This window comes from Equus przewalskii, chromosome 2 (genome assembly GCF_037783145.1).
Source record: "Equus przewalskii isolate Varuska chromosome 2, EquPr2, whole genome shotgun sequence".
NCBI classification, from domain to species: Eukaryota; Metazoa; Chordata; class Mammalia; order Perissodactyla; family Equidae; genus Equus; species Equus przewalskii.
In genome coordinates, this window is record NC_091832.1 from 85,386,734 (window position 1) to 85,413,949 (window position 27,216).

General features: G+C 37.6%; 1 protein-coding gene across 2 annotated transcripts in view; it reads right to left on the reverse strand.

Annotated features, from left to right (window-relative positions):
* Window positions 1-27,216, reverse strand: part of EDNRA (endothelin receptor type A) — a 104,474-nt gene that overhangs the window by 22,132 nt on the left and 55,126 nt on the right. For both annotated transcript variants that reach the window (XM_070611646.1, XM_008527444.2), the window contains exons 5-6: window positions 26,633-27,119; window positions 1,336-1,463 (exon numbers count right to left, since the gene is read on the reverse strand). In XM_070611646.1, the coding sequence (XP_070467747.1) occupies window positions 1,336-1,463; window positions 26,633-27,052 (548 nt within the window). In that variant the 5' untranslated portion in view covers window positions 27,053-27,119. The remainder of the gene's footprint in view (window positions 1-1,335; window positions 1,464-26,632; window positions 27,120-27,216) is intronic.

The following is a 27,216-nucleotide window of genomic DNA, read 5'->3' on the forward strand; positions in this document are numbered from 1 at the left end:
TTCAATTTTTTAGGACATGGCCACAAGTAACCTAATCTATTATTTACTTAACTAGAAGGGGTATGGTGGCTACTGATGGTATGTAAATGTCTTTATGCGGCACACCTTAACACCAGATATGATGCAGAAGAAACCTATGTAGAACTCAGGTTTTCCTAGGAATCACTGAGAATGCTACTAACAGGTGATGAAATTATTTCTGATCCTTGTGTTTACCTCTGCAATGGTAGCATTTTTTCCAACAGCATTACTGCATTTTAAACCACTAATGGAATTATTTTTGTATTTTAATTTCAGCAATAAATTTATTTTTAATAACACTACTAAACATTTTGTTTTGTTTTTCAGTTATTGCAGTCACAAATTTATAAAAGGATGCCATTTATAATTTTCAACTACTAATGGAATGAGTATTTTTATGTTTTAACAATAACAATTTGGTCTTGAAAATTAATTGTAAATGATAAATAACAGAGTATCTGTAAGAAATTAATTTTTTTTAAGAAAGTGGGCCTTTTATTTCTGTGATGATAGGACTCAGGTGCTCTGATAGAGTGACCGTCAGAGTGTGACAGAAAAAATGGAAACCTCTTCTAATTGCGGGTAAGTAGTTAAATAGGACATTAAAGAGCACTTGCATAGGATTATATTCAATATAAAAGAGTACCATAGAATGTGTTAAAAAGTTCCTAATTCATTCTTTATAATTCCTGCTACGAAAATTAGAAGGTGAAGAAAATACCATCTAGAAGTTCATGGAATTCAGAGACTCCTTTAGAGAAGCCTTGACATCCATGTTTGAGAAGAATTCTGGAAAGAGATTTTCAGAATTGGATCAAGGCGTGCTTCTGTTGTTGCCCTGTTTTTAAAAATTATGAAACATTTCAGGCATTCAAAAAAGCACAGACAAGAACATAATATCATGTACTCACCACTCAGCCAAGTAATCAAGCATTATAAATACAATTAAATGGTATCTTCTTTTTTCTAATGAGAAATCTACTATTGAAAATACAGGATTTCCATGACCTAGAATCTCCTTTTCCAACGTTCATTCCAGCTATTATGTTCATTTTTCCTTTATTGCCATAAGGGTGCCAAATGGATATAATTGGCAAAATGCTCTAATTACAAATTGCCTGAGCCTAATATGGCTAATAATCAGCAAATGTGTAAAGGGATTCCAAACAGTAGAGCAAGACTGTTACTATTTTAATTCACTTGAAACTAATTAACCGCTGTCCTGGGCACCAACTCTCAAGGCTCCTTGACTTCCTTTTGAGAAAAATGCTTTTCTAAACACAACAAAATGGTAAAGGGAAAGAAACATGTTACCTGTCAACGCTGAGAGCACAGAGATTGAGGACGGTGATCCCCACTGAGGACTTCTGCAAAAAGGGGAACAGCTTGCAGAGAAACACGCCAAAGTCATTGTGATCGAAAGGCCAGCGCCCAGCTAGCAGCTGAAAAAAGCAGACACCGTGGTAAGAAATGGCAGAGCTGGCATGGAATACACTGATATTTCTAATTACCCTCTGAACTTCCATGTGTTATTATTCATTACACTTTCCAGTTAGCATGGTCGCTAGAGTATTATCATCATGTTTTTTTCATATTTTAAAGCCTCAGCAATTTCTTCATCTGCAAAGATGTAGGAAATGATAAATATAATAACAGAATATGAGATAAACCTTTGACCTTATATGAAGTAGTCATACCGCCTACATTTGGGGTTTGAGGGATAGCTGAACCGAGAAGCAGGCAATCGCCTCTTATCAATTCTTACTAAACCACGAGTAAAGCAAGTCATTTTTGACTAGTGGCATTGGAAGGTTATATTATCTCCTGACAAGCAACCAAAGCTCTGAATGCAAGGTTATGGAGAATACTGGGAAAATGAAGTGGTTTAGGATGTGCTGACTTAGTCAGCAGGTTAACACCTAAAGCCACTTGGAACTTACCTCTTCCTCCATGCTTAAGCGGCTGACTCGGCTTCAGTGGGTGTGTTGTAAGTGGCCTTTATTTAGCCTTAAACTTCCCTTTATTATACAGGAAAATGTAGTTACTGTGACTGCTTTGTAGCATTTGCAGGAAAATCTATTCTTCCACGTTGACAATTTAAAATCTTTGTTGGAAGGAAAGGATGGACACCCTCCAGGGCTGTGGTAAGTAGCAGGAACATAAAGTCTCTGTGAGCTGCTGACACTTAATCTAACTGTCCTAGGAGCATGGGCTTATTTAACAGCTCGGCTACCGAAAATGGGGAAGGAGGTCCCTGCTGAATATGTGATGCCTTTTCAAGAGTAGAAACAGTATTGATTTCCTTTCTAATTTTTGCTTAGTGACTCAAAATTTAAACTTACTCCACTCAATAGGAAACACTATCCTACTAACTTGACAGACCTGTCTCTTTTTCTTTCTTTGCAAAGTGTCTATTGCCATAGTAACTCTCAGTTGAGCTTTGGATTTCTGTTCTACCATTTCTAAAAGATTTTATGAGGTTTAATTTCATGGTCAGGGTGGTCATTAACACGAGTCCATTGAAAGAGGGTGAGAAACTAGTACCCCAGAGATACAAAATCAGAACCTATGCATTTTGAGATGGCTAAGACCCCGTATGACTTATTTTCAGAAGCTCTCTGTTTTTAGTTTTCAAACATATTTCCCTTTCTTCTGAATAGTTTTCTAAAAGGACCTTTTCCTTCAATTCGATCCTGCCTCTGGTCTCTTCCCCTCATTCTAACCAGACTTGGTCGGTCTCTCAGAATTTCCACATAAACTTTTGTCCAAGAACAACCAGTGGGCTCTTCACAGAAGCGCTGCCCTAAACTCTGATAGTTTTCATGAAGCTTAACAAGTAATTATGCCGTTGTTGATTGCCAGTTATTAATGCTTGATGCAAGTAAAGACATAAAGTACTATTTCCGGCATGAATCACCCCCTATAAAGAAAAGAAAACATGAAAACTACTTTTTACAGAACGAGAGTTCAGTATTTTGTTGCAGAATTGTAATTCTGCACTAAAGACTCCGGAGATGTAATTACAATGTGTAGGGACTGTTACAGGACGTGCTTTGGAATAGTTGAACTCTTATGGTTGGTTCATTCCCAGAGGCAGAGGATCCTGAAATCCACGTGATAGGATTTCCCAATTCACACATCCAACAACGTGAGAAAAGAAAAGGATGTTTCTTGCTTAACAAGGGAGACTCTGAAATCCAAATGACAAGTGCTAAGAAAAATGATCCAGAAAAACCCACAACTGAGCATGTATTGTTTCAGGCCCTTCCGGTCTTAACTGAATTTTCTCTTTTTTCATGCTTGCTTAAATTTTTAGCGAGGGTTAGGTGTAAAGGAAAGACTGAAGGAAAAGATATCATGGAATTGGTGGGTCCCCAAAAGATCAGAGAATTGTCTTTCTTTGACACAAACGAGTGTTTTTTCTTTTCTCCAGGAGATAGCATTGATTCTTCTTGGGAATTATAAGGGGAATAAAAGAAATCATGGAGGAAATTTTTAGGTACACTCACTGTACACTTCCCTAACCTATATCTGCTTCATTCTGAAAGGATGTATGGATAGTAACTGTTCCAGTGCAGCCAGGGGGAAATTGGCCCAGGAGGCAACTTCTCTTTCTGGTTAAAGGTGGCTTCCTCAAAGAGACCCAATCTCAAGTAGGACCTGCTTGTTAATCTCTTTCATGGAACCAATGTTGGAGTAACCTTACGTTCCAAGTTTCCTTTCAGCTCACTGTGCTTTAGCAATAAAACATTTACCAAAGAAAGAGGGCATCAAAGAGGCAGAGAGTGTAGCTCACCTATTTTTCTCTTATTTAGAAGCAGCATTTTGGAACTTCTGAAAGACTACTGGGAATGCATCCTTTCTGTTATTCACTTGCATTTAAAATTGAAAATACAATATTTAAAATGGTAAAAATTAAGCTGTAGAAAAACATATAACAAAAAGTAAGTCTCCTTTCCAATCAAGGCCTCTAAACTCTCTGCCCAAAGGCAACCACTGTTAATCAGAAAACTTCCTATGTACATAAAAGCATATGCCTTTTTTCAAAACTAGTGGGAACATATGGAAGTAATATCTTTTAACAGTCTTTTATGATCTTTTTTTCCTAGAGTACTTTTCTGGGAAGCAGTTCTATCACCTAATTAAAAGGGTTTGATTCTTAAAAGAACATTGATGAAACAATTTAGACTAAGATAGGAAAAGATAAGGAACTGTTTAGGATAAATCTAGACCACGGTAAAAGAACTAGTTGATTTCATTAACGTTAACAAGCTACTATACATTTGATGAAAGAAAAGCCAAACTGGTCTGACAAACTGACAAGTCAGAGTGGTTCAAAGGGTTAATATGGTGCCTTGGAGCAGTCATCACTTATTTTTGCCATAAAAGGATCTGTGCTATTATGTAACCCTCATATTTATAATTTCTGAGGACATCACACAGGACCTATCACATAGTAGGTGCTGAATGAATTAATGATTCCAACCCGTTAACTCAGCACAACGTTGTCATATTTTGAAATTAGTACCAATTTTTCCCTGAAAACACACTTATCTTGTAATTTGCTTTCTATTTAAAAGTTTATTGTCAGTATCCTGAAGTAGTATTTCCATTCTTTATGTTGAAAGAAGCAATGTGCCTGCCAACTAGTTGCTGAGGAAGCGGGAGAATACCGTTCTACTTAAGAGGCCAGGTGGGAGAGGAGTGGCCACAAACTCTTTGCTTGGAGAGCTCTCAGTTTGGGCTGTGACGAGACTGTCCAGCTTGATAAGAGCCACAGAGCAGGCACTTGGAGACGACGCACATGCTGTGTCTGTGTTCTCAAGTGGATCACCATGGAACACCACAGAGCAATCACTGAGGCAGCAGAGGGCAACCTGCTGAGCACAATTTTACCAAAGGACACTTGTCCTGGTTCTAGCCTAGGGGACTTTTCTATAGTTGAAATGTAGCTGAAGTCCCTGATCACCACCTGAAAACTAAACTACTACTAAATGGCATAAATGAATGTAGAAGTTCTGTATTTGTGTGGCTGATCTGGATTCTGTCAAAATCAACATCATAAAATTGACAGACTGCCTTTTTTAACTTGTTAAAACAGATTTACCTAAGGACTTGTACCGCCTGATATACTGAGAGGCACCCTGTTTTTAGAATGACTAGATCCAAAAGCAGGATCTCTGTCCACTACATTTAGTACAAAGCAATATCTACTCGGTTGGGACCTTCTAAACGTGCAACATTATCTGTTTATGTCAGTTTTTTGGGCCATACCTAACAATCAGAAAGTAAGCAAAAATGTAAGGAGCCAAACGATGGATGCGAAATTTCTGCTCTAAAGCTCCTGCGCTTTACTTATGGGCAAACTGCCCGAGTCTTCACCGCAGGTTGATTTATTCTCACTTTACAGCCGGTGCTATAAAGTTTAGCTTTTATTCTTCTTTAATCCATTGCACATCCAAAGCTCCTTATTAAAAGGAATCCTCCAGAGGACTAATTCTCACCCTTGGCTGTACATTAGAATGATTTAGGGAACTTTTAAAAATCCCAGTGCCCAGGCCATGCCTTCTCATTTTGGAGTGGTTTTGCACCCCAGGTGACATTTGGCAATGTCTGGAGACATTTTTGGTTATTACAACTGGGGGGGCAGGGGGCAGGGAGGGAGGCTACTAACATCTTGTTGGTAGAGGCCAGGGATGCTGCTCAACATCTTGCAATACACAGGACAGGCCCCCCAATGAATAATTATCCAGCCCAAAATGCCAATAGTGCTGAGGTTGAAAGCCCTATCATAGACCAAAAACCAGGTTCTTTGAGATTGGGACGCAAGCCTCAGTAGTTTTTAAAGCTTCCAGGTGATTTCAGTGTGCAGCTGAGGTTGAGAATCATTGCTCCAGTGCAGTGGTTCTCAAGCTTTAGTAGCATCAGAATCATCTGGAAGGCTCATTAGACCAGACAGCTGGGCCCTGTTCCCAGAGTTTCTGATTTAGTAGGTTTGAGGTGGAGCCTGAGAATTTGTATTTCTAACAAATTTCCAGGTGACCATGATGCTGCTGGTCCACCCACCACACTTTGAGAATCACTGCTCTAGAGGCACCATGATCAACAAAAAATGACAGCTGACAGCCAGATAATTCAGGAGGAACAGAAAATAGTATATAATATAGACATAAGAGATCAAAAGTCATAATGGTTTGGGGTCATGTAGTCTGTAGCCCATCACCCTCTCACCCTAGTAGTCCCTAAAGGCATCAGTATATAACAGTATAATTCAATACGGGTGACCTCATTGTTATTCATGACCCTAAACTTGTAGCCTAACGTCCCAGGCCTCACCAGCTTGGCACTACAAAATATGGCTGTTCTTTCCCTAAATTCAACTTAGGTTGTGAACTCATAAGACTTAGGTTCAAGTCCAAGATTTACCTGTTAGCAACCATGTACCACTTACCCACTGTAGGTCTCATTCCTGTATGTGTTAAATGGGGGTGGTTCTCATACCTGCTACAATGGTACAACGACCATCTGAGAGGCTCAATGGAACAATGCATATGAAAGAATTCTGAAAACTGAATGTATACTACATAAATGTTAGTGATTTTGAACTGCTATAATTTGTAATCATAAATGGAGATGTACTCTTTATGCACGACAATGAAAAAAAGGATAATATAAATGAATTTACCCCTCTTTATCCATTCCAGATGTTAATATCCCCTGCCATTTAATGCCATTACTTGGACATTATTTTTATTATAATGGCATCTTAATAATTGGAGAAATGAATAAAACCAGTGGCACATTTTTCTTTGAACTAACTTTTCTTCCAGCCCTTCGGGTAAGGCTGAGGGATTCTCTTCCACCCCTTCATCTCGCTCTACCCATCCTAGACAGAAACAAGGACAGAGTACAGTCTGTAATGGCTGAAAACCCCAAAGTAAATAAAATGTTCTTTTCCTGTCATCATGAATGATTGTAAGGTCTCTTGTAATTGGACATGAAGGACCAGGTGCCAATCTTCAAAAAGTGGGGTTCTGAGGTTTTCTTTCTTGCTGGAAGAAAGGCTGGGATATAGAAATCAGCACACAGTTGAATCAGCTGTAAACAAAAACGTCTTCTGACAGCACAGACTGAGATGACTATAAAGCCTGTGATGCCCACGACAGGCCTTTAATGAGAGCATTCTCTCTGGCTGGGGCAAATCTCAAATCGGATATGATAAAATAAATAAATCACTTTGCGTGACTGAGAATGAATTTTGCTCTTCCACTATGCTTTAATTGCTGCAGGATTGAGGCAGAGCTTTCATAGAAGTAAATAAAAGAAAACCCGTGGCTTTTACCCTATTCATACACTTTTCCCTTCCAGAGGCTCCTCTTGCCTCCTGTCCTGCCCAAGAATCTGGAGTGTATTACAAATGCAGAGCAGAGCAGGAACTCCATAAATGTTCTAGACTCTGGCACTGGGTGCCTTCAGTGACCTGGGGGGATGGAGGAACACTCCTTTTTAGTTAAAGCAAGTGGCTTGCCATGGTAGTTCAGAGCGTGGGCCCAGAAGCTGGACTCCCTGGGTTGGATTGAATCCGGGCTCAGCTATGTTCCTGACCGTGTGATCCTGGCATGTTGGTTAGCCTCACTGCTTCTGAGTTTCCTCCTCTAGAAAATGAAGATAGTGATGGTAGATACTTTGGATGATAATTGTGTGAAACAGAAGAAAAGGCTTAGCAGAACTAAGTATCCAGAAATATGAACTACTTGCATGGCCTATGGTTATCAGTTTCTACTTTTGGTCCTGTTTTTCCAATGAGATTGTAAAGGAGGATCATCCAGGTCACCAGGTGCAGGGCGCTGGCAGACCACACAAGCACAAAAGTCCCCACTCTCAAGGAAATTACTGCCTAGAAGATGAACATCAATAACAGTTCCTAAAGAAGCTGTAAGCAACTCTCTGAGGGAGCTCAACAGAAGGAGAAGGCCATGTGGCACCATGGCAAAGAGAACAGGCCCTGGACCCTGCGCTTTGTGCCCTGGCATGACTCAGACCAGTTAACTGTGCTTCAAGGAAAACTGGAGATAAAAAGAGAAGCTATGCCATATGTTTGATGTGAGCATGAAATGAATCATCCACGCAAAACACTTAGAACAGGGCCTGGCGCATGGTACATCATAAACGTTAGTTCCTGTAAGAGATGGATTCTGAGCAACTACTCCTGCTCCTCTGCACTTAGACTGGAAAACATGGGATTGTTACTACTACTTGCTGCCTACATCTTTCACTATGGAATATTCAGTGTTTCGGTTTTTGCTGAGGTCTTAACTTTTTAGAATCTGGAATATGCAGATGTTAATAACAACCAGGTGGAGGAGAGAAAAAAAGAGGGGAAAATACTTTTTAAAACCAGAGTCCCCAAGACATGAAGGTTTTTTCCTTAGAGGAAAGATAGTTCACCCAAGATATGGGCTTATTATCCCCAAAATCTTAGTCACCTGAAGGCCAGGGATGAAAAGAAATGTCTCTTTTCAATAACTCTGTTTGCTGTAAAGATGCCAATTTAGAAGCAAGGGATTTGAGACTTCTACTTATTTTGCATGCATAAAACCAAAAGATCATTGGCTGGAGAAGAATAAAACTTCTTTAAAGCAGAAAATTTAGAAATACTCAATATCAACATTTCACAGATTAGTGCCAAAGGTATGTGCCAATACTTTAAGATTTAATTCATAATGGAGAGAGGATTTGTGTTGGAAAGACAGAACCCTGGCTTTTCCTGAATGGAAAAAAGATTTCACACATGTCATGAGTGGAGCCTTATGTTTCGTTGTAACAAAGTGCAAGAACAGTTAATTACAGAAAATAAGTGCTCTGATCTGGACACACAGGCCCAAAGCCTAATGAAAAAGTTTTATGGCTTATTTTAATCAGCAGTCTCTGTGGTAGTACATGCTAGTACTTATTTAAAAGCAAGAAGCAGGCAAAAACAAAGCAGAATACAACAAATTGGCAGAGATCTCCACATACAGATTTAGGTAGTGGCCCCGAAAAACTTTCCAGGAAGGTGGTAATAAGTAAGAAAAAGGGAAAACCAGATATTTGAAAGCATGCAGTGTATTTCATGATTTAATGTACAAAATCTTAAGAACTGGAGTTAGTTCTTCATTGTAACATAAATCATGTGGTCACAATTATCCTGTGTGTAGATGGAAACAATGACCTAACCAAGATATGGTACACAGCATGAAGAAAATGATGCCATATGTGTCTTTTGGGGCTGGGGGAAGGGGGAGAAAGAATACAATTGATGCTGATCTGTTACAGTCAATAAGGTTGAGGTAATTTTGAATATTTAATAACAGAAGTTCATTAGAAAATAAAACTTCACAACTTCTAATAGCTGAGGCATAACGTGAAATAGGAAGACATACTCAAGATGTCTGAGTTACCAGTCATGTTAGGACATGTCACGTAAGAGTGACGTGCATTTCAACAATTCACCCAGTAAAATTTTCGAAGCCTGGCTGTCTTCTAGGGAAATGCTATGGGTGCCATAGAGAGTATTAAAGCCACAAAAGTTATATTTAATGTGAAGAGGAAAGGATGGAACATACTGAAGGGGAAGTTAGAAATCCTGGCTTCCAGCTCAAGCCCTGTCGAAAACCTCTGGGCCTTGGTTCCCTTCTCTGCCAAATAAAAAATGTTGGGCTAAAGCTAGATTATCTCTAAATTCCCTGCCAGCTCTTAAATTGTATGATTTTTTTTTTCATATCAGAACTCTAGTCTGTAACTGGTTTATTTGAAACTATTATTAACTCTAGTTATCCCTAACATAACCTAACCTCTATCCTTCTCTTCATTTTATATGATTAATTTTGTTTTCCCAATTTCTCTTTTATTTTTCCCATCACTGAGTGTTTTGGTCCTTTTTTCTTTTTGTTCCCACACAAAAAGATTAAGGATGTCAGAACCTGTGAAATCCCATAGTTTGAAGCTTTGAGACTATTTATTTACCTCAAATGTATGAACAGTATTTTATTACTCTCCAGGGAAAAGCTAAAATATATAGTAAATTTGTCCAGTGAACTATAAGTATCATATTGTAAATATAATTCTGACTATATGTAAATTGCAAGGAAAATTAGTAGGTAAGTGGCTATTTTAAGCATCTAGTCGAGTCTGTTATAAATAACGATGTAAAATTAACCTTTTAAAAGTTTTGAAAATTAGTTGATATTATTTTATGTCTTATAGTCATTTGGAAATGAGATAATATTAACTTGTCCTAGTCAAGAATGATAGATTTTAACATAGTTTTACTTCTAGTCTTGATATTTGATATTTGTTGCATCTCCATTGTAAGCATTTTGTTTATTTTTAGTGCTACCTTGAACAAAAAAACATACAAATTTGGCGTCTAATGTAATTAGCCTACAATGACACTTGAATACTCAGAGAGACTTGTACCATTTCCTTGAGATTAGGGTCAAGGTTTTATTTCCTTTTCATCTCTCTCAAAGCACCTGGTACATTGTTCCAAATGTAGCAATTATCCAAGAAATATTGACCGCCACGAAAATCAGCCATTTAAGCAAATGTTATCGGGACATATCTGGTAAACAACATTTATCTTAAAGAATCATAGCTTTTCAGACTTGGACAGGTGCTTAGAAATCATCTAGATCAGTGGTTCTCTACGTATTGTCTGTGGACCCCTCAGGACCCCTGAGAATCTTTCATGGGTTCTGCAAGATCAAGACGACACTAAGAGATGACTGCCTTTTTCATCAGTTGACATTTGCACTGCTGGTGCAAAAACTACAATGGGTAAAACTGCTGGTGCCTTACATGAATCAGGACAGTGGCACTAAACTGTTCTAACAGTCATTGTGTTCTTCACCATCAAAAATTGATGGTCCAAGAGTAATAGTGAGGAATTCAGCAAGGTCACAAGATATAAGAGCAATATACAAACATCAATTTCATCTCCATACCAGCAATGAAAAATCCAAAAATGAACCTGAGACAATTCCATTCAAAATAGCATCCAAAAACAATGAAATACTTAGAGAAAAATTTAACAAAAGAAGTGTAAGACATGTACACTGAAAGCTACAAAGTACTAGAGAAATCAAAGAAGATCTAAATAAATGTTCATGGACTGGAAGAATGAATATTGTTAAGATGACAATTTTCTCCAAATTCATCTAAAGAGTCAATACAATCCCTACCTAAATTCAAAGAAATTAACAAGTTGATCTTAAAATCTATATAGATATGTAAAGGACCAATTTTGAAAAAAAACCCAAAACAACAAAGTACGATTTTCAGTACCTGTTTAAAAACTTACTATAAACTATGGTAACCAAGACAGCATGGTACTGGCATAACAATAGACACACAGGTCATTGGAACAGAAAAGAAAGTCCAGAAATAAACCCTTACATTTATTGTCAATTGAGTTTTGACAAAGGTGCCAAGGCAATTCAATGAGGAAAGGATAGTCTTTTCAACAAATGGTGTTGGAACAATTGGATATTTCCAGGAAAAAAATGAACTCAGGTGCTTGCCTCACATTCTACCCAACAATTAGTTAATAAATGATTATAGATCTAATGTAAGCGCTAAAACTATAAAACCATTAGAAGAAAACATGGGATAATTTTTTTTGTGATCTTGGCTTAGACAAAGATTTCATAGATATGACACCAGAAAAATGATCCATAAAAGAAAAATTTGATAATTTGGATTTAATAAAAATTTAAAAATTTTGCTCTTCAAAAGACACCATTAAGAAAATGAAAAGAAATCCATAGAGTGGAAAAAAATATTTGCAAATCATATATCTAATGAAGGACTTCTGTCCAGAATATATAAAGCACTCCTACAATTAAAGAATATAAAGACAAATAACCTAATTAATAGTATAGAAGATTTAAATAGACATTTCACCAAAGTAGATACACAAATAGCTAAGAACATGAAAAATGTTCAACATAATTAGTCATTAGAGAAATTCAAATTAAAACCACAATGAGATACCATTAAGCATCATTAGAATGTCTGTAATGAAAAAGACTGAAAATAGTAAGTGTTGGTGAGGATGTGGAGAAATTGGAACCCTCATATAACACTGGTGGCAATGTAAAATGGTACAAAATGGTACAATCCCTTTTTTTGACGTTGATACTATCCACCGATAATATTGATGTTTCTTCAGTGCTCCATATACTCATTTGTGTATATTCTATAGTTCCATGCAATTTTACCACGTGTAGATTTGTACATCCACCACCAGTCAAGATATGGAACAGGTCTAATACCACCAGGATCCCTTATGATATCCTTTTATAATCACATTCCCCTCCCTGCTTCCTTGCCTTCCTTAACCCCAGGCAGCCATGAATCTGTTCTCCATCTCTATAATTCTGTCATTTCAAGAATGTTATAGAAGTGGAATCATATAGTATGTAATCTTTTGAGATTGGCTTTTTTCACTCAGCATGATTCCTTTCCAATTCATCCAAGCTGTTGTGTACGTCAATAGCTTGCTCCTTTTTATTGCTGAGTAGTATTCTACAGAATGGATGTACCATGGTTTGTTTAACCACTAACCCATTGAAGTACATCCGGGTTGTTTCCAAGTTTTGGCTATCACAAATACAGCTACTATGAACATGCACGGACAGCTTTTTGCATGAACCATTTTTATGTCTTTGGAATAGATGACCAAGTGTGCAACTGCTGGGCCTTATGGTAAGTGCATGTTTAGTTTTATAATAAACTTCCACTCTTCTAGAGTGGCTCTACAATTTCCCATTCTCACCAGCAATGTATGAATGATTCAGTTTTTCCTCATCCTTCCCAGCATTAGATGCTGTCATTCTTTTTTTATTTCAGTGTGTAGTGATATCTCACTGTGGTTTCAATTTGCATTTCCCGAATGGCTAATGATGTTGAATGTCTTTTCATGTGCTTATGGTCAACCATATATCGTTTTCAGTAAAATTTCTGTTCATATCTTCTACTTAGTTTCTATTTGGATTGTTTATTTTTATGCTGTTGAGTTTTGAGGTTTTCTATATTCTAGATACTAGTCCTTTGTTGGACCTGTTGATTACAAATATTTTCTCCTAGTCTGTAGCTTGTCTTTTCATCCTCTTAAGAGGGTCCTTTGCAGGGTAAAAGTTTTAAATCTTGATTTATCAGTTTATCAATTGATAAGGCACAATTTATCAATTCTTTCTTTTATGGCTTGTGCTTTTGGTGTTGAGTCTAAGAACTTTTTACTTAGTCCTATATGGCAAAGATTTCTTTTTGTCCCTAAAGTTTTTTAGTTTTACATTTTTATGTAAGTCCATAGTTCTTATGAAACTTTTTTGCAATTTTTAATTGTGGTAAAACATACATAACATAAAATTTGCCATCTTAACCATTAGTCATGGGTCATGGATGCCTTTAGCAGAGAAGAGGTAATCTGAACAGAATGTGTGGAGGCACTGAGGATCATAGAACCTAAAAGTGACTGAATGACAAATACTGAGTCCTAAGGCACTTACTTTTCTCCATTCATTCATTTATCCCAAATTTCTTGCTAAGAAATAACACTTTATTAGACATCTTCAATTCTAGTACCAGCTTTCTCTTCTGGGCCATTTCCGCAAACTAAATGTTTACCACTTAGTTCATTAGTTACTGCAAACGAGTAAAGAATTTCAAGACCACAGTAGAGGGGGACTCTGGTCCATCAGCTGAGTTTGTCTTTATCATATTGTCCTACAAGCAGGATCAATTTGAATTAATGCCTCTGTAAAATTGTCAATAGCTCAATGTTCTGGTTCTTGACTCCTCACATTCTGAGAGTCTATGCTCCCTCCCTCTCTCCTTCTTCCCTTCCTCAAATATATATGAACTGTCCTCTGTGTGCCTGCTGAATTACACAGCGTCTAAGAGTTGAGTCCCAAGGACTGAGCTCCATCACCCAACTCTATCTTCTTTCCTTTATCCCCTGTAGTTCCTTCTCTTTCCCCCAACATTTTAGAAAGGTCTGATGTATTTAGAGAATATCTGTGCCACAAAATTACATGTATACATCCACACATACACACAGTGTTAAAAAAAGGAACATGGGGTGTTTCTTATCCCTTCCCCTACCTTTCCCCCTTGTCTGTGACATGGCTTTTCTGTCTATTATCAAAGAAATATTCCTTGAATTTTAGAGCATAGAGGTGAGAAAATTCATCTATTTTTAGTTACAACCATATAATTTAATTAGTCTATCCAAAGAAATAGCAAGTGTGGTGATTTACTGGTCAAATAATTTCAAGTATGTAAAGTTTTTATCTTTAAGATCTTTAGAGTACCGCTATCTTTTAGTATGGAACTTCCCTAAAATAAATGGAAAAGTCTTCTTTACTTTCTTCTTTTTCTTCACTGAAACATGAATGGCTGCCCAAAGATCTGGCTACCTGGTTTCATGCTACGCTACTTGAAAGACAATGTAATGAACATCTCTGAGTGCACGGCAAAGAGTTTAAAAGTTGTTCAGTTCTGATCAGAAAATGCATGATTTGTTCAACAGGTTTCAAGGATCCCTGGTGGCTAAGATTCTTACTGAGACCAAAGTTCTGATGTTCACTAACATAAATGGGGGAAAAAATAGGCCTTGGTTGTTCTTCTAGTTGATGTCAGCAGTCACCTCAGAAACAGGTCTATTCTGTGATTATGCCTAATGGGGCTCCATGAGATGGGCTCTTCATTATTTATTTTATCATATAAAGATAATGACTTGAGAGATCAAGTGATTTAGTCAAGGTCACTGGCAAGCCCTTTTTAAAAAGAAATATATTTTGGTGCTGGCCTGGTGGCATAGTGGTTAAATTTGAGCATGCTGCCTCATAGCCTGGGGTTCATAGGTTCAGATCCCAGGCATGGACCTATGCACTGCTCATCAAGCTATGCTGTGGTGGTGTCCCACATACAAAATAGAGGAAGATTGCTACAGATGTTAGCTTAGGGCCAATCTTCCTCACTAAAAAAAAGAGAGAGAAAAAGGAAACATATTTTGATTTCTTGGGATTATGCTCATTTACTTTTTTGAGGTTGGGGCATAAGCCACTTAAAATATCTAAGGTTATGAAGCCTTAGTCATATTTTTGAAGTTCAGATCTTGAGCTTTGGTCTCCTATGGGGCAAAATGGAGGATAATGAGAGGCAAGGATGAAAGGTGGGGCAGAGCAGTTGCTGAGATGTCACTGGGGTTGACAAACTTTTTCAGTAAATGGCTACATACTAAATATTTTAGGCTTTGAGGACCATATGGTGTCTGTCGAAACTACTCACGTACGCAATGGGTATGGCCATGTTCCAATAAAACTTTATTTATAAAAACAGCCTTCAGTACTAGATTTAGCTTGCAGGCTGTAGTTTGCCCACCCCTGGGTCAAAGAATCAGACAGAAGAGAGCAGAAGAGATGAGCACTCAGTGCTTGCAAATTAGGCCCCAGAATATCACCTTAGTGCTTACTATTTCCAGATTTACTTCTCCTCCTTTATGGTGACCCAAGAGCTCGAGGCAATTTTGAAGTCATTCCATAAAACCAATGAAAATATTATGGTGAAGCTAACTATTTCCTTAGAATGAAAAGCAGGAAAAGGTTCAATAAATCATCTAAGTTTAAACGCATCTTCTGAAGATTGCAAAACCCAGTGCTCACACATTTCACCCAGTTCTGAATACCTTCTTGGGAGTATGTATTATTTGCATTGTTAGTTCCACTTAAAACGTAGTTAGCGGTTTTGATAAATAAAATGTTTTAGAGATGCTGCAATGCAAATTTTGTTATTGATATTGAGAGATTTTCTTTTAGATCTGTCTTCAAGTACTACAATCTGGTAAATTTCTATGACAACCCTCCCTTACCAATCTTGTCTTAGTATAATGTAGTAACCAGATTAAACTAAACCTCCAAATTTTACCTAGGACCTGGTACACCCAAGATATCTCGCTTAACAAAAATAAGCTCAGAGATTGCCTGGAAAATTTCACCAATCCAACTTTAACTCTCATAACATTTGCTGTCTGTGATCAGTGCTTCCCAATCTGTTTCATGCTGTGTTTTAAAATAAATAACCATTTACTATAGCAGCAATGGAAAATGCGAAAATCTAATTTTATTTCTGTATCTCTTGAGATTTCTTTTAGCTGTATATATTATTTTGGGAGAAGGAGAGATGACAGTTTTTCTGTTTTTAAAGAAAAGGTTAATAGGTGTTTCACATTCAAAATGTTATTTTTGTGTGTGTGTTCAGTGGCCTCAAAAATTTCAACAAAACACTGGAGTATAAAATTCCCCTGGCATTCAGGCTAACTTGACTGAATATATGCTTGTATCCTCAAATAGAATGTAAGCCACTTGAAGGCACAGCTCCTGGATTTGTTATTTTTTATAGGTACTTAGTAAATGTGTGAGTTGATTTGGGGATTATCCCTTATGGAGGCAGATAATAGATCTTCTTGAAAGGCAAGGAAGAATTATAATGAACAAAGTTTATACATAGGCCACACAGGTCTTTAGAGCTTTTAGAAGTAGAAAGGAATTCTGTCGAGGCAACTCTGCCTAGTTCCTAATATTGTACCATGCCCTGGTATAGTTCTCCATAATTACTGATTAAAATATAAAATGATTATGATCAATATTTATATTAAAAGTATATATTTAGTATATAGGTATATATGTTGATATATAAATACTACATATACATTTTTATGTATACTAACGTAGGTTTTATATATATGTGTATATATACCTTTTCAGCACATATATGCACAAAGATGCATATGAGAATGTCCACAGATGCACTATTCACATTAGCTCAAAACTAGAAACTATTTAAAAGCCTACCTACAGTAGAATGGATAAATAGTGGCATATTTAGACAGTGAAGTGCTATACAATAATGAGAATGAATGAGCTACAACTAAACATAGCAACATGGATTTCTCTTACAAACGTAATGTTGAGCAAAAGAAGCCAGACAGAAAGAATATATATCATATGATTCCATTTATACGTAACACAAAATTAGGTGGACCAATGCATGCCTTTAGAAGTCAGGAAAGTGGGTGCCTTGGGAGTTAGGGTAGTTGGTGACTGAGGGACTTCTGGGTGCAGGTAATGTTGTTTCTTGATCCTGGTGACACAGAAGCATTCATTTGGTGAAAATTCAGAGCTGACATTTATGTACATTTTTCTCCGTGTATATGATATTTGAATAAAATGTTTAAAAGCTTATTAAGTATTAGGCTCTTAAATAATGTAATATCACCCTAATTTTCATAGATTTAGCTTCTATAAGAAAATTAAATGTGTGGTAACAATGGAAATATGCAGAGAAACACAGCATTTATGATATAAGCGACAGCATTTTAAAAGAGAAACTTTGAAGTGTTCTAAACATTTTTATTTTGTGAAACTAAGCTAAAAGTTCACAGCGGTCAGAGTGTTTTTTGTGTGTGCAGACATTCTGCAGAATTTCTTTATCTGATCAGTAAACTGATCAGTAAACTTCCTCTCCAACTGTAACTATGAGCTAGCCATAGACGCTCATTTTTCTGTCTGATGTCCACAGACAAATTGCCTAGCCTTTCCAGAGATAACTGGATGAGACACTAGTTTGGCAAAAAGTGTTCCTATGAGCAGATGAGCAGATCTATCTGTCCAGGGAATTGTTCCATCAATGAACTCAACCTTTCTTTTCAGGATATTTTCTTATCTTCCAGCTCCTTCCTGTCAATTGACCTCACCAACATAACAATGGGTATAGAATACAAAAATCTGTTTCCCAGCTGTTCCAATGCAATCTGCAGGGCTTACAGCATAAATGCCGTGCTGGAGAGCAATCTCTGTATTGAACACATCTTCCTTTATAACGTGTTACTTCTGCCTTAAATAAGCAACTAAAGAAGCTGTTGGGTTTACCGGAAGAAAGAAAAGGGGATCACTTTCTCTTTGAAAATATATTTCTGTACTAGGGATGACATTTTGATGACTACAGAGTTTGCCTTATGAGGTATATAGAAGAGAAGAGTGTGGCAGCTTAGCTAACAGCATGGCCTCTGGGATCAGACGGGATCCAAATCCTGGCTGTGCCACTTGCTTGCTGTGTTGCCTTGAGGAAATCCTTAAACACTGTGCCTCAGTTTCCTCATTTTCAGGTAACAGTAGGTCATCAGAAATTTGTTGTGAGGATCAAATGAGTTAGCTTGGCACAGAGTAAACACTACTGAAGCTTTAGATAGTATTATTCTCAGTTACATATTGGTATACATAACATTTTAAGATTGCATAGTTTTCCTTCATTGATTCAGAAAATGCTCCTCAATACGGTAGCCAGAATGTTCTTGTTAAAACGTAAACCAGATCATGTCATTCATCTGCTAATAACCTTCTAAAATCTTTCTATCTCACTCAAAGAAACAAGCTAAAGACTTAATAAAGGTGTACACATTTCCTGGTTTTTCTATGACAGTGTTGGTTTATGCCTATTGTCCAGATGCAATTATTGACAGTGTCTCCTTTCACTTTCAAAGTATTCTAGTTTGGACAATAAAGTGGATGGTCTCCCTACTACTAGGCCTTATGTTATCTGCTTCCCCCTGTACCTTCCTCACCCCCATATCCCTGTGACCTCATCTATTACTATCTTCTTCCTTCCACACAACCACCATGGCCTCCTGCCGTTCCTTTAACCTTCCAGGCACATTCCTGCTGCAGGGCCTTTGCACTTGCCATTTCCTCTAGCTGGAATGCTTTTACCTTCAATAGCGGTATGCTTTGCTCCTTTTAAGTTTTAGGTTTTTATTCAATTGTCACCTTGTATGGAGGCCTTCTTCAGCCATCCACTCTCAAATTAATATCTTCTCCCCCTTCTTTCTATTTCTTTTCTCCATTTTACGTTTTTTTTAGCACTTCTCTCACATACTATCTGTTTACCTACTTAACTTGCTTACTGTCCTATTCTTCTATTAGAATGTAAGCTCCACGAGGGCAAGGCTGATTGTTTTTCTTCAATGCTATTTCCCCAATGACTGATATATAGTAGGAGCTCTATAAATATTTACTGAATGAATAAATAAAGAACACTTAGAGAAGACAGACCTGATGTAACTGAGTAGCCAAATGGCCAATCAACTGCCATCCCCATTACCTTCTGGCATAAAATTTCATCTAAAATCACAGGACTCCCATCTTTGAGGTAAGTGTTATGAGAAGCATGATTTGACTAATTCCCATTATCGATACTAGGCTCCAAATAAGTTGTTGTAAAATTGTGATGGCAACAATGTCAATGAAACTCTTAGAGATGTTTAAATTCTAAAAAGTAACCTCTAAATTTGCCATCCAAACATAATATTAAATCTTTCTGAGGACACATTTGATTTTCCCTTCCTGAGTCCAGAAACATAGGGGACTTCAAACCTTTCCAATTTAAATAAATATTTTGGAGTATGTGGTTTTGTAAAATTTTTGATGTTCGAATTTAAAAACAAGACTACCAAAAATTAACACCGAGAGATATTCAGTTCTACTATTGAATTTAACTATTCACTTTATAATGTAAGAAAGTTTTTCCAAGGAAAACCAGATCTAGTTAAAAATAAAACCGTAGCTATAGAAAGCAATTATTCTAACTCCCAAGAGAAGATGGTGGATCCAGAAAGCAGTTGTAGAATTTCTGGCAGTGTATCAAATTTATTTTGACAGAATTTCTTAGAACATTCCTTATTTAACCACTCTCGTCTTAGAATCAACTTCAGAGACAGTAAACTTGATTCTCATCCTCTTTCATTTTAGTTTGCACACTCTTTATACTAACTGTATAAATGTTGTGTGATAAAGAAATAACACTCACATCCTAGCAACTTATAAGAGAAAGGTATTTGAGAGATATTTCAGAATAAAATAGCCAGAACATCTGCCTTTATTGATCAGAATGCTGGAATCAGTGCAACGTTTACATACACACACACACATACACACACACACACTGTGTCCTGTGAAAATGTTCTTCTCAAAAGTAAAACTTTTATGCCTCGCTATTTTATGTTAAATTTAGACTACAGCAATCTCTGCCGTGAGCTGAACTGTTTGATGGAGGAATGTCATCAGCCATGATGCTTTTTACATCTCAGCACCTTCCTAATGAGAACAAGACTGAAACCATCTCTCCTTCCTCAGCCATGGGAACAAGCTCGCAGTTATGGACGGTTTCCATCCCCCATCACTGAAATGGGAATTACTGTGCTGTGAGCCAAATGCTGAGGGTTAGCAGAGTAACCTCACATGAGAATAATTACTTAACATGACCATGAGAGAAAGCAATGAGGTTCCCAGACACAGGAAACGAAAAGTCAGAAGGGGAGGTAGAGTTGGAGAGGGTTCTGAAGCCTTTCCAGACAGCAACTTCCTCATAACAAACAGCAAATTGGGTAATAAATTTATCACTCTGTCATTCTATATGGACATATATTCTTAAGTCAGCTAGTTAGCATAATGAACCTTTGCAATATGCGTGTGTCTTAGCAATACCAGAAAATCAACCTATTTCCTGTTCTCTAAAGAGCAAATAAAACCTTTTGGGATATGAAAATTCATTTTGATATCCCAAATCACTCGTAGGTTTAACATTTCAATTGAAACCACAATTACAACCATGCTCAAAGAATGCATATTGCATAGAAATCTTCAAAAGAGACTCTTCAATTGGTTATATATACTAGAGGAAGGGGAAATTAACATAATGCCTAAATCATAGGAAAAAGAACTCTTGACCACTAAAGACAGAGAAAGGGGGAAAATCATCATATTGTTGTGTGTTGCTCTGCTTTGCATACATTTCTCTCAGGACCCTGAGACACTCCTGGTTTGCAGAGAAAAAGTACAAAATCAGCTAATTCAGAAAGCAAGTCTGCCTTTAGATCTGGAATTGCATGGGAGAAAAACATTGTTATAGAGGCAAATACAGTACATTTTCTTATTTTATTCATTCATCAAGTATTTTTTAAGCTGGGCACAGTGCTGGATGCTGGAGTGCCAATGAAGAATGAGAATGATGGCAGCTTGCCTCAAGGAACTTGCAGTCTAGTGGGGCAGACAGGCAAGTGAATGGGCAAATACAACCCAGTGCGTGTTAACTACTATTACAGAGTTAATAGAGGATGTCGTGGGAGCACCGGAGAAAGGCACTAACCCAGTCTGGGTCACAGACACTTGCCAAACAGAGAGATGTTTAAGCTGAGATCTGAAGACTGAAGTGGAATAAGCCAGCGGAGGCATGAGGGGAAATATTCCAGGTAGAAAGATCACCTTGGTATTCTCAGAGGGGCCAGCTTAGCTAGAGTCAACAGGAGAGGGAAAGCTTGCAGAGAGAGGAGCCTGGAGAGCAGGGAGGGTCAGGGGGCCTGTAGCTGGGAGGCAATCACCAACAAGGGGGGAGATCTTGGTCAAGGGACACATTTTCTCTTTTAAAATTCAGGGAATACAGTTTCTCTGCCTAATTTTATGATTATAGCACTCTTATTGGAGAAAAGGAGAAAGGTCTGTTTTTATTTGCTTGATGATGAGTAAAAGGAAAACAACACCATTATCATGTATGCAGTTTGGTGAGAATTTGATCAATTTGGGGAAATAGTATGCGCAGACCATAGATAATATCCTGTGCCTTGTCCATAAATGAAGACTCTCTCTGATAAATCATCATCATCACCATCATCAATATTTTAATTTGAAGGTCTCAGAGAAATCTGATTAGAAGTTAATTTTACAGTAAAGACCCTAGTCAAATCAAATCATATCAATAAGCATTTATTGAACAACTACTACTTTTGAGGCATACAATCTATAAACTGTGGCAATTTATTTTTGAGACAGAATTTGCCTCGGTGATTTGACGTGTTGGCAAACAGCTTTTGTATGGCTACCCCAACAGGAGGGAGCCCAGTTGCATGAGATGTCAACGGCCGCGTGAATATGGAGATAACTGGCTCTGTGTGACTCTGGTTTCCACATTGCTCAGATCCTCTGCCAGAGCAACATATGGGAGTCTTGACTTTCCATTGCAAAATATTCCTGATAATTTCATACAGAAATTGTATTTGTTTATTTTTCATTGTTGTTCTCAAAAAGAGGTGGTTGCTTAGAGTGGACCAACTCAGTACAACAATCAGTTACTGGATTCTGTCACCGGCTGTTTTGCTTGTTCTCAAAGATCCAATTTACACCACACGCTAAATGAAAACATTATTCACCTGCAGTATTATCTATGACATCACTGGTTTCAGCTCCCCGCTTATGCATGTCAGAGATTTCTATGCCAAGTCATTGGAATCAACTTCATCCCTCTTCCCATGGCCACCATTTTAATCCTCTCTACTCTACTTCTCTCATACGTACATTTCCCCACATTCCTGTTTCTACTTAAGAGGCTGAGGAACAGTGGTTGATGGGCATATCTGTGTGCACAGATGGGTTGGCTGTTATCCTGAAAGCACCTGGTGCAAAGCTTTGGCCTACCCACGCACACACATCACTTTTAGGGTTTCCACTCTACTCCACTTATAACCCATCTCCCCATAGACAACACTTCATGGGATAAACATAATCTCACAAATCACTAAAGAATATAATTACTAAAAACTATACTTCTAATCAATATTGGCATTTAGTAATTGGGGGTTATTTTTGGTCCCTAAACACAGACACAAGTTTTAATTGTTTTGCCATTGTAATGAATGTAAAATTTTATATATAGATTAATTTACTTGGCTAAGTTTTTACATTTCTTGAAAATTCAGGATATCAGATAATGTAATTTCTTGACAAACTGAATCCATCATCAGTTTACGTTATAAGTGTGTATATTTTTGAAAGAGTCTACTAACTCCTTTCCCTTCCTCTCTCACGTTTTGTCAGTCTTCTCTTGCAATGAGTGATATTATGTTTTTTGCGATTAAAAATTAGATAGAGTAATCCTTTGATAAACTCAGTAACAGCTATTCTTCAACACTGCCATTTGCAAGGCCCTTGTAGGCTTGAAAACCAAGAAGGTAATTGGCATTCATTTGCTTCCTTTGGTTCCTTCTGCCTTAGACTGTCTCAGACTCTCTGATTTTATCACCAGGGAGAGTGTGTGTGTGTGTATGTGTGTGTGTGTGTATAAGTGTAAGCAAGGGCCAAAGGAGTTCTTCTCCACTTTTTGGTTCATTTCTTCTCTGTGCAGTGACTATGACTCCAGACCTAACTCATTTTTCAATTTGGGATCTGTAAATGCTTCAGCAGCAGCAATATGGTGATATATTTAGCCTCTCTGAGAATGTTATTTAGGGCACAGAATGTTACTTAGGGGTAGTGATGGCATTCCGACAAGAGCTGTGCATGCATGTTGGGAATTGCTAAGAATTAGGTAAAGTATGGCTGAGTGGGGAGGACTTTGACTACTCAACATGGGAGCTCCTGGGTGCTTCTGAGCAAAGTGATAGTAAGTAGAAGCAAAGTCCAGTACAGGCTGGCAGAAGAAATCCTGAAGATATGGGGATCAATTAGGAAACTTTTGGAAATTCAGGTGTGGAGTGACCCTCTCTTCCATGCCCACAGACGATCCAGAGCCGCCTAGCGCTAGCTGCACAGGATAATGAGAGATTAGAAACCGCCTAGCTCTCTGGTCCTTGCTGCGCTGCTTTTCAGTTGTGTTTTACATCACGTTGAGATATGAAACAGTCTCAGTACAATCTCTTTCAAAGTGAAAGAAAGGGAATAAAATGTGAATAGAAAGAACACTTTATCAGGCGCTCTCCTTTTTCTTGTAACATTACTACAGTCTAATCAGCAAGTCTAGCTTGCCCCAAGATACAATCTTCTCACTGCCTACTTCCACATATGCTGACTCTGATGCGTCTCAATGCAATGCTCTGTGTCTGGAGACACCTTAGAACTGAGTATAACAGCAACTGATGGAATTGTTAAACACAATGACCTGTGTGATTTGAAAGCTTATCTTTCTTTGAAGAGCATAGCAGATACTTTCATTTTTTTTTCAACCTAATTCTTCTTATTGTAGGAGAGATAAAGAAGCTTCATGTATCCCTTTAATAGAATGTTCTCCAAGACTATGCATTGTTTTTATAGGTACCTAAAACATAATGGTAAAGCGAGATGGACAGCTGCTACTGAGCTTGACATGGTCAGAGGAATCCACAGGTCTGACGTGTGAGACTCAAAGCATCAGACTCTTATAGCAGGAGGCAGCTGTGGAGAAAAGGCATGAGGGCCTGGAGCTCACATTGTTGGAAGGATTTCTCTTGACTATCCTGGGCAGAAATCAGAGAAACAGCAACATCTTATGGTCTCCTAACCTAGAGAAGAGGATTGACAGAAGGAAGTAGAAATAACCCCTAAATATTCCAAGGCTTTTTAGCTCATTCCAATGCCTTTCCCTTTTCCTCTGGAAGAAGATCGAAAGGACTAGAATATTTTTTTTAATCCAAAAGGTTTACTTTCTAAAATTACTGTTGGTTAAATGACTCATTACGAGTTTTAGAAAAACAGGAATTACACAAATGACTCCTGAAATGTAAAAACAAGTCAAACTGCCCATATTATTTAGAACTACAATAAGACATATAAAGTATTGGATTCCCAAGAGGGAAGAATCATATAGTCAAATAAGGATGTGTCAACTTTTATCCATTGTTATCTGAATGTAAAACAAAGTTTTATTTGAATTTTCACCGGATTTGGAGATATTCCAGATAATCTGACTTAAAATGTTGCTAGAGAATAGAAATGAAGTTTAGTTTGGCAATTGGCAGGTAGCACCTCAAAGAGATAAACCAAGTCTCCTTCTCAGGAGTTACAAATATTGATTTGCCATGAAGCTGCTTTGCATGTAGTCAAATGGGAATTATTAATTCAGAGATGGTTACTGTATTCTTCTGAGCCATAACGGGTTGGTTAACTAGTATATAAATATGAACGATCAACGTTTAATACTCTATACTGTGATTGCTGAAGAGTCAAATTTTGAATGAGTCATGTCAACATTTTCAAACCTACTATTGCAGAGAGATGTAATGAGAAAGTCCGGTGTTGAGGACATATAATATTTCATAAGGAGAAAATAACTTTTTAAAAGAAAAAATTAAAGTTCTGTAGCATATGCTAAACATTTTAAATTAATTACACATTTTCAATTTTGCAGCATAGCTTGGTTCTAAAAGCCCCACTTTAAGTTCAAATAGAAAACACATGTATTCGTGCTATTCCGTGAAAGAGATGGTATGTGATTTTTTTTCTTATTTGTTGTCTAATTCCCCCAATTTTATAAACAGTATGTTGGAGTAATTTTGAAATGTTTTTTATTTGTAATGTTCAAAATTTTGATTATTGTTTCACCTTTCTTGCTAGACCACTGATTTTTCTGGTAGGCTAGGAGAATTTTGCCACAGTTTATCTATTGAAACTGAGAGGCTACTGTTCTACTTAAAATTAATTGTATCTTCAACTGACAAAATTTGCCATTTAAAGTCATATTTCAGAATACTATTTCTCAGAGCAGCTTTGTTTTTATGGATAATTCACAGAAGAAAAAAACACAGGCTGAGAAAAGTGCTCTCCCTGGGCTTAGAATAAAGACATTCGACAACATCTGGCACAGATCACGCAATTTCACTTGAATTTTAGTTCATCTGAATTCTTACAGCAATTTTCCCCTCAAACCACTGAATCAAATATAGAACAACTACTTCCTTTTGGCTTTCATTTGTTTCAGTACTAACAGTCCCTAAAGCAAGGTGATCACAGTAACAGTGGGTTAGTTATCGTCCTCTCCCATTTATGCACCAACTTTTGTCTCATTTGTCTTGGATCCTTCTTGCCTGACTCTGGGGTGGGCTTATGTGGCACTCCATAAATGTAAACTGAAGAAATGAAGGAGGCAATAGTAAATGGATTCTTATTTTACATGGTTTTAGTAATACTGCTCAATGAGGTCAGCACCGGCCTGCTACCACGTGGACCCCATTATCTCTAAGTCACCCAGATAACTGAGAGAAGCCAGGATACCCTTTGGGTTCAATCATTAATCCAGATGTTCCAAACAGAATAGGTACTTTTCATTTCAAGCCTTATTGTGGATATCCGGCTTCTGAACAGCATCACTTTAAAAAGGTAACGGAAACTGAAGATAGATTTATTTTAAGTGCTTTTTGGGATAAGTAGGTCTCACCCCAGAAATTGAATCTCAGAAAAATCCAGTGACCTTCCCAAGACTGCCCATCCACCCAGCAAGCTCAGGGCTGGCATGAGACTCTGATTCATGGAAGACAGTGACTTTGAAGAGTCACCCCTGAAATACTATTTTGTTAACAATTAAGTCAGAAAATGTGTAACATTTAACAAATGATAAAATTTTAAAATGCCACTGGGTTTTAAGATAGCAGAAATTGCTCTTAGTAAAAACAGAGATGAAAATTCCAAAGGTCAGAAAAGTCTGCAGCAACTCTCTTACTGTGGAATCAGAGCATATGTTCAAACCTGTAAATACATTGGTGGTAACTTCCTACCTTAAATACATTGATAGGGAGATCAATGACCACATAGATAAGGTCTCCAAGGGCAAGGCTGGCTATCAGCGCGTTGGGGCCATTCCTCATGCACTTGTTCTGGTAAATGATCCTGAGCAGGGTTGCATTCCCCACCATTCCCACGATGAAAATAGTACAAGATATCACAGTGTTAATGTATTTGAAAGCTGAAGTAATCTTAGTCTGCTGTGGGCAATAGTTGTGCATTGAACCATTGCTGGGGAGGGCCAAATTAGTGGGTCGATGAGTGGTAACCAGGAAGCTGAGCTCCGTCCCATGGAAAGCGGTGAAATCCTCCACCTGAGTGCTCAGATTCGTGCTGTAGCTCTCAGGATTATCACTGATCACGCATCCAACCAGCGCCACCCAAAAGGACACCCTGAGGCAAAAGGTCTCCATCTTGATGCAAATTTGAGGAAATGTCTCTTACTGTGTTGCTTTTACACCCCCACTTTTTTTTCCTCACCTGGAAAAAGAAAAGACGAAAAATAATTTTGGTTACAAAATCCAACTGCCAATAAGATTATAGTCAATGATAATTTACTGCTTTAATGAAAAAGCAG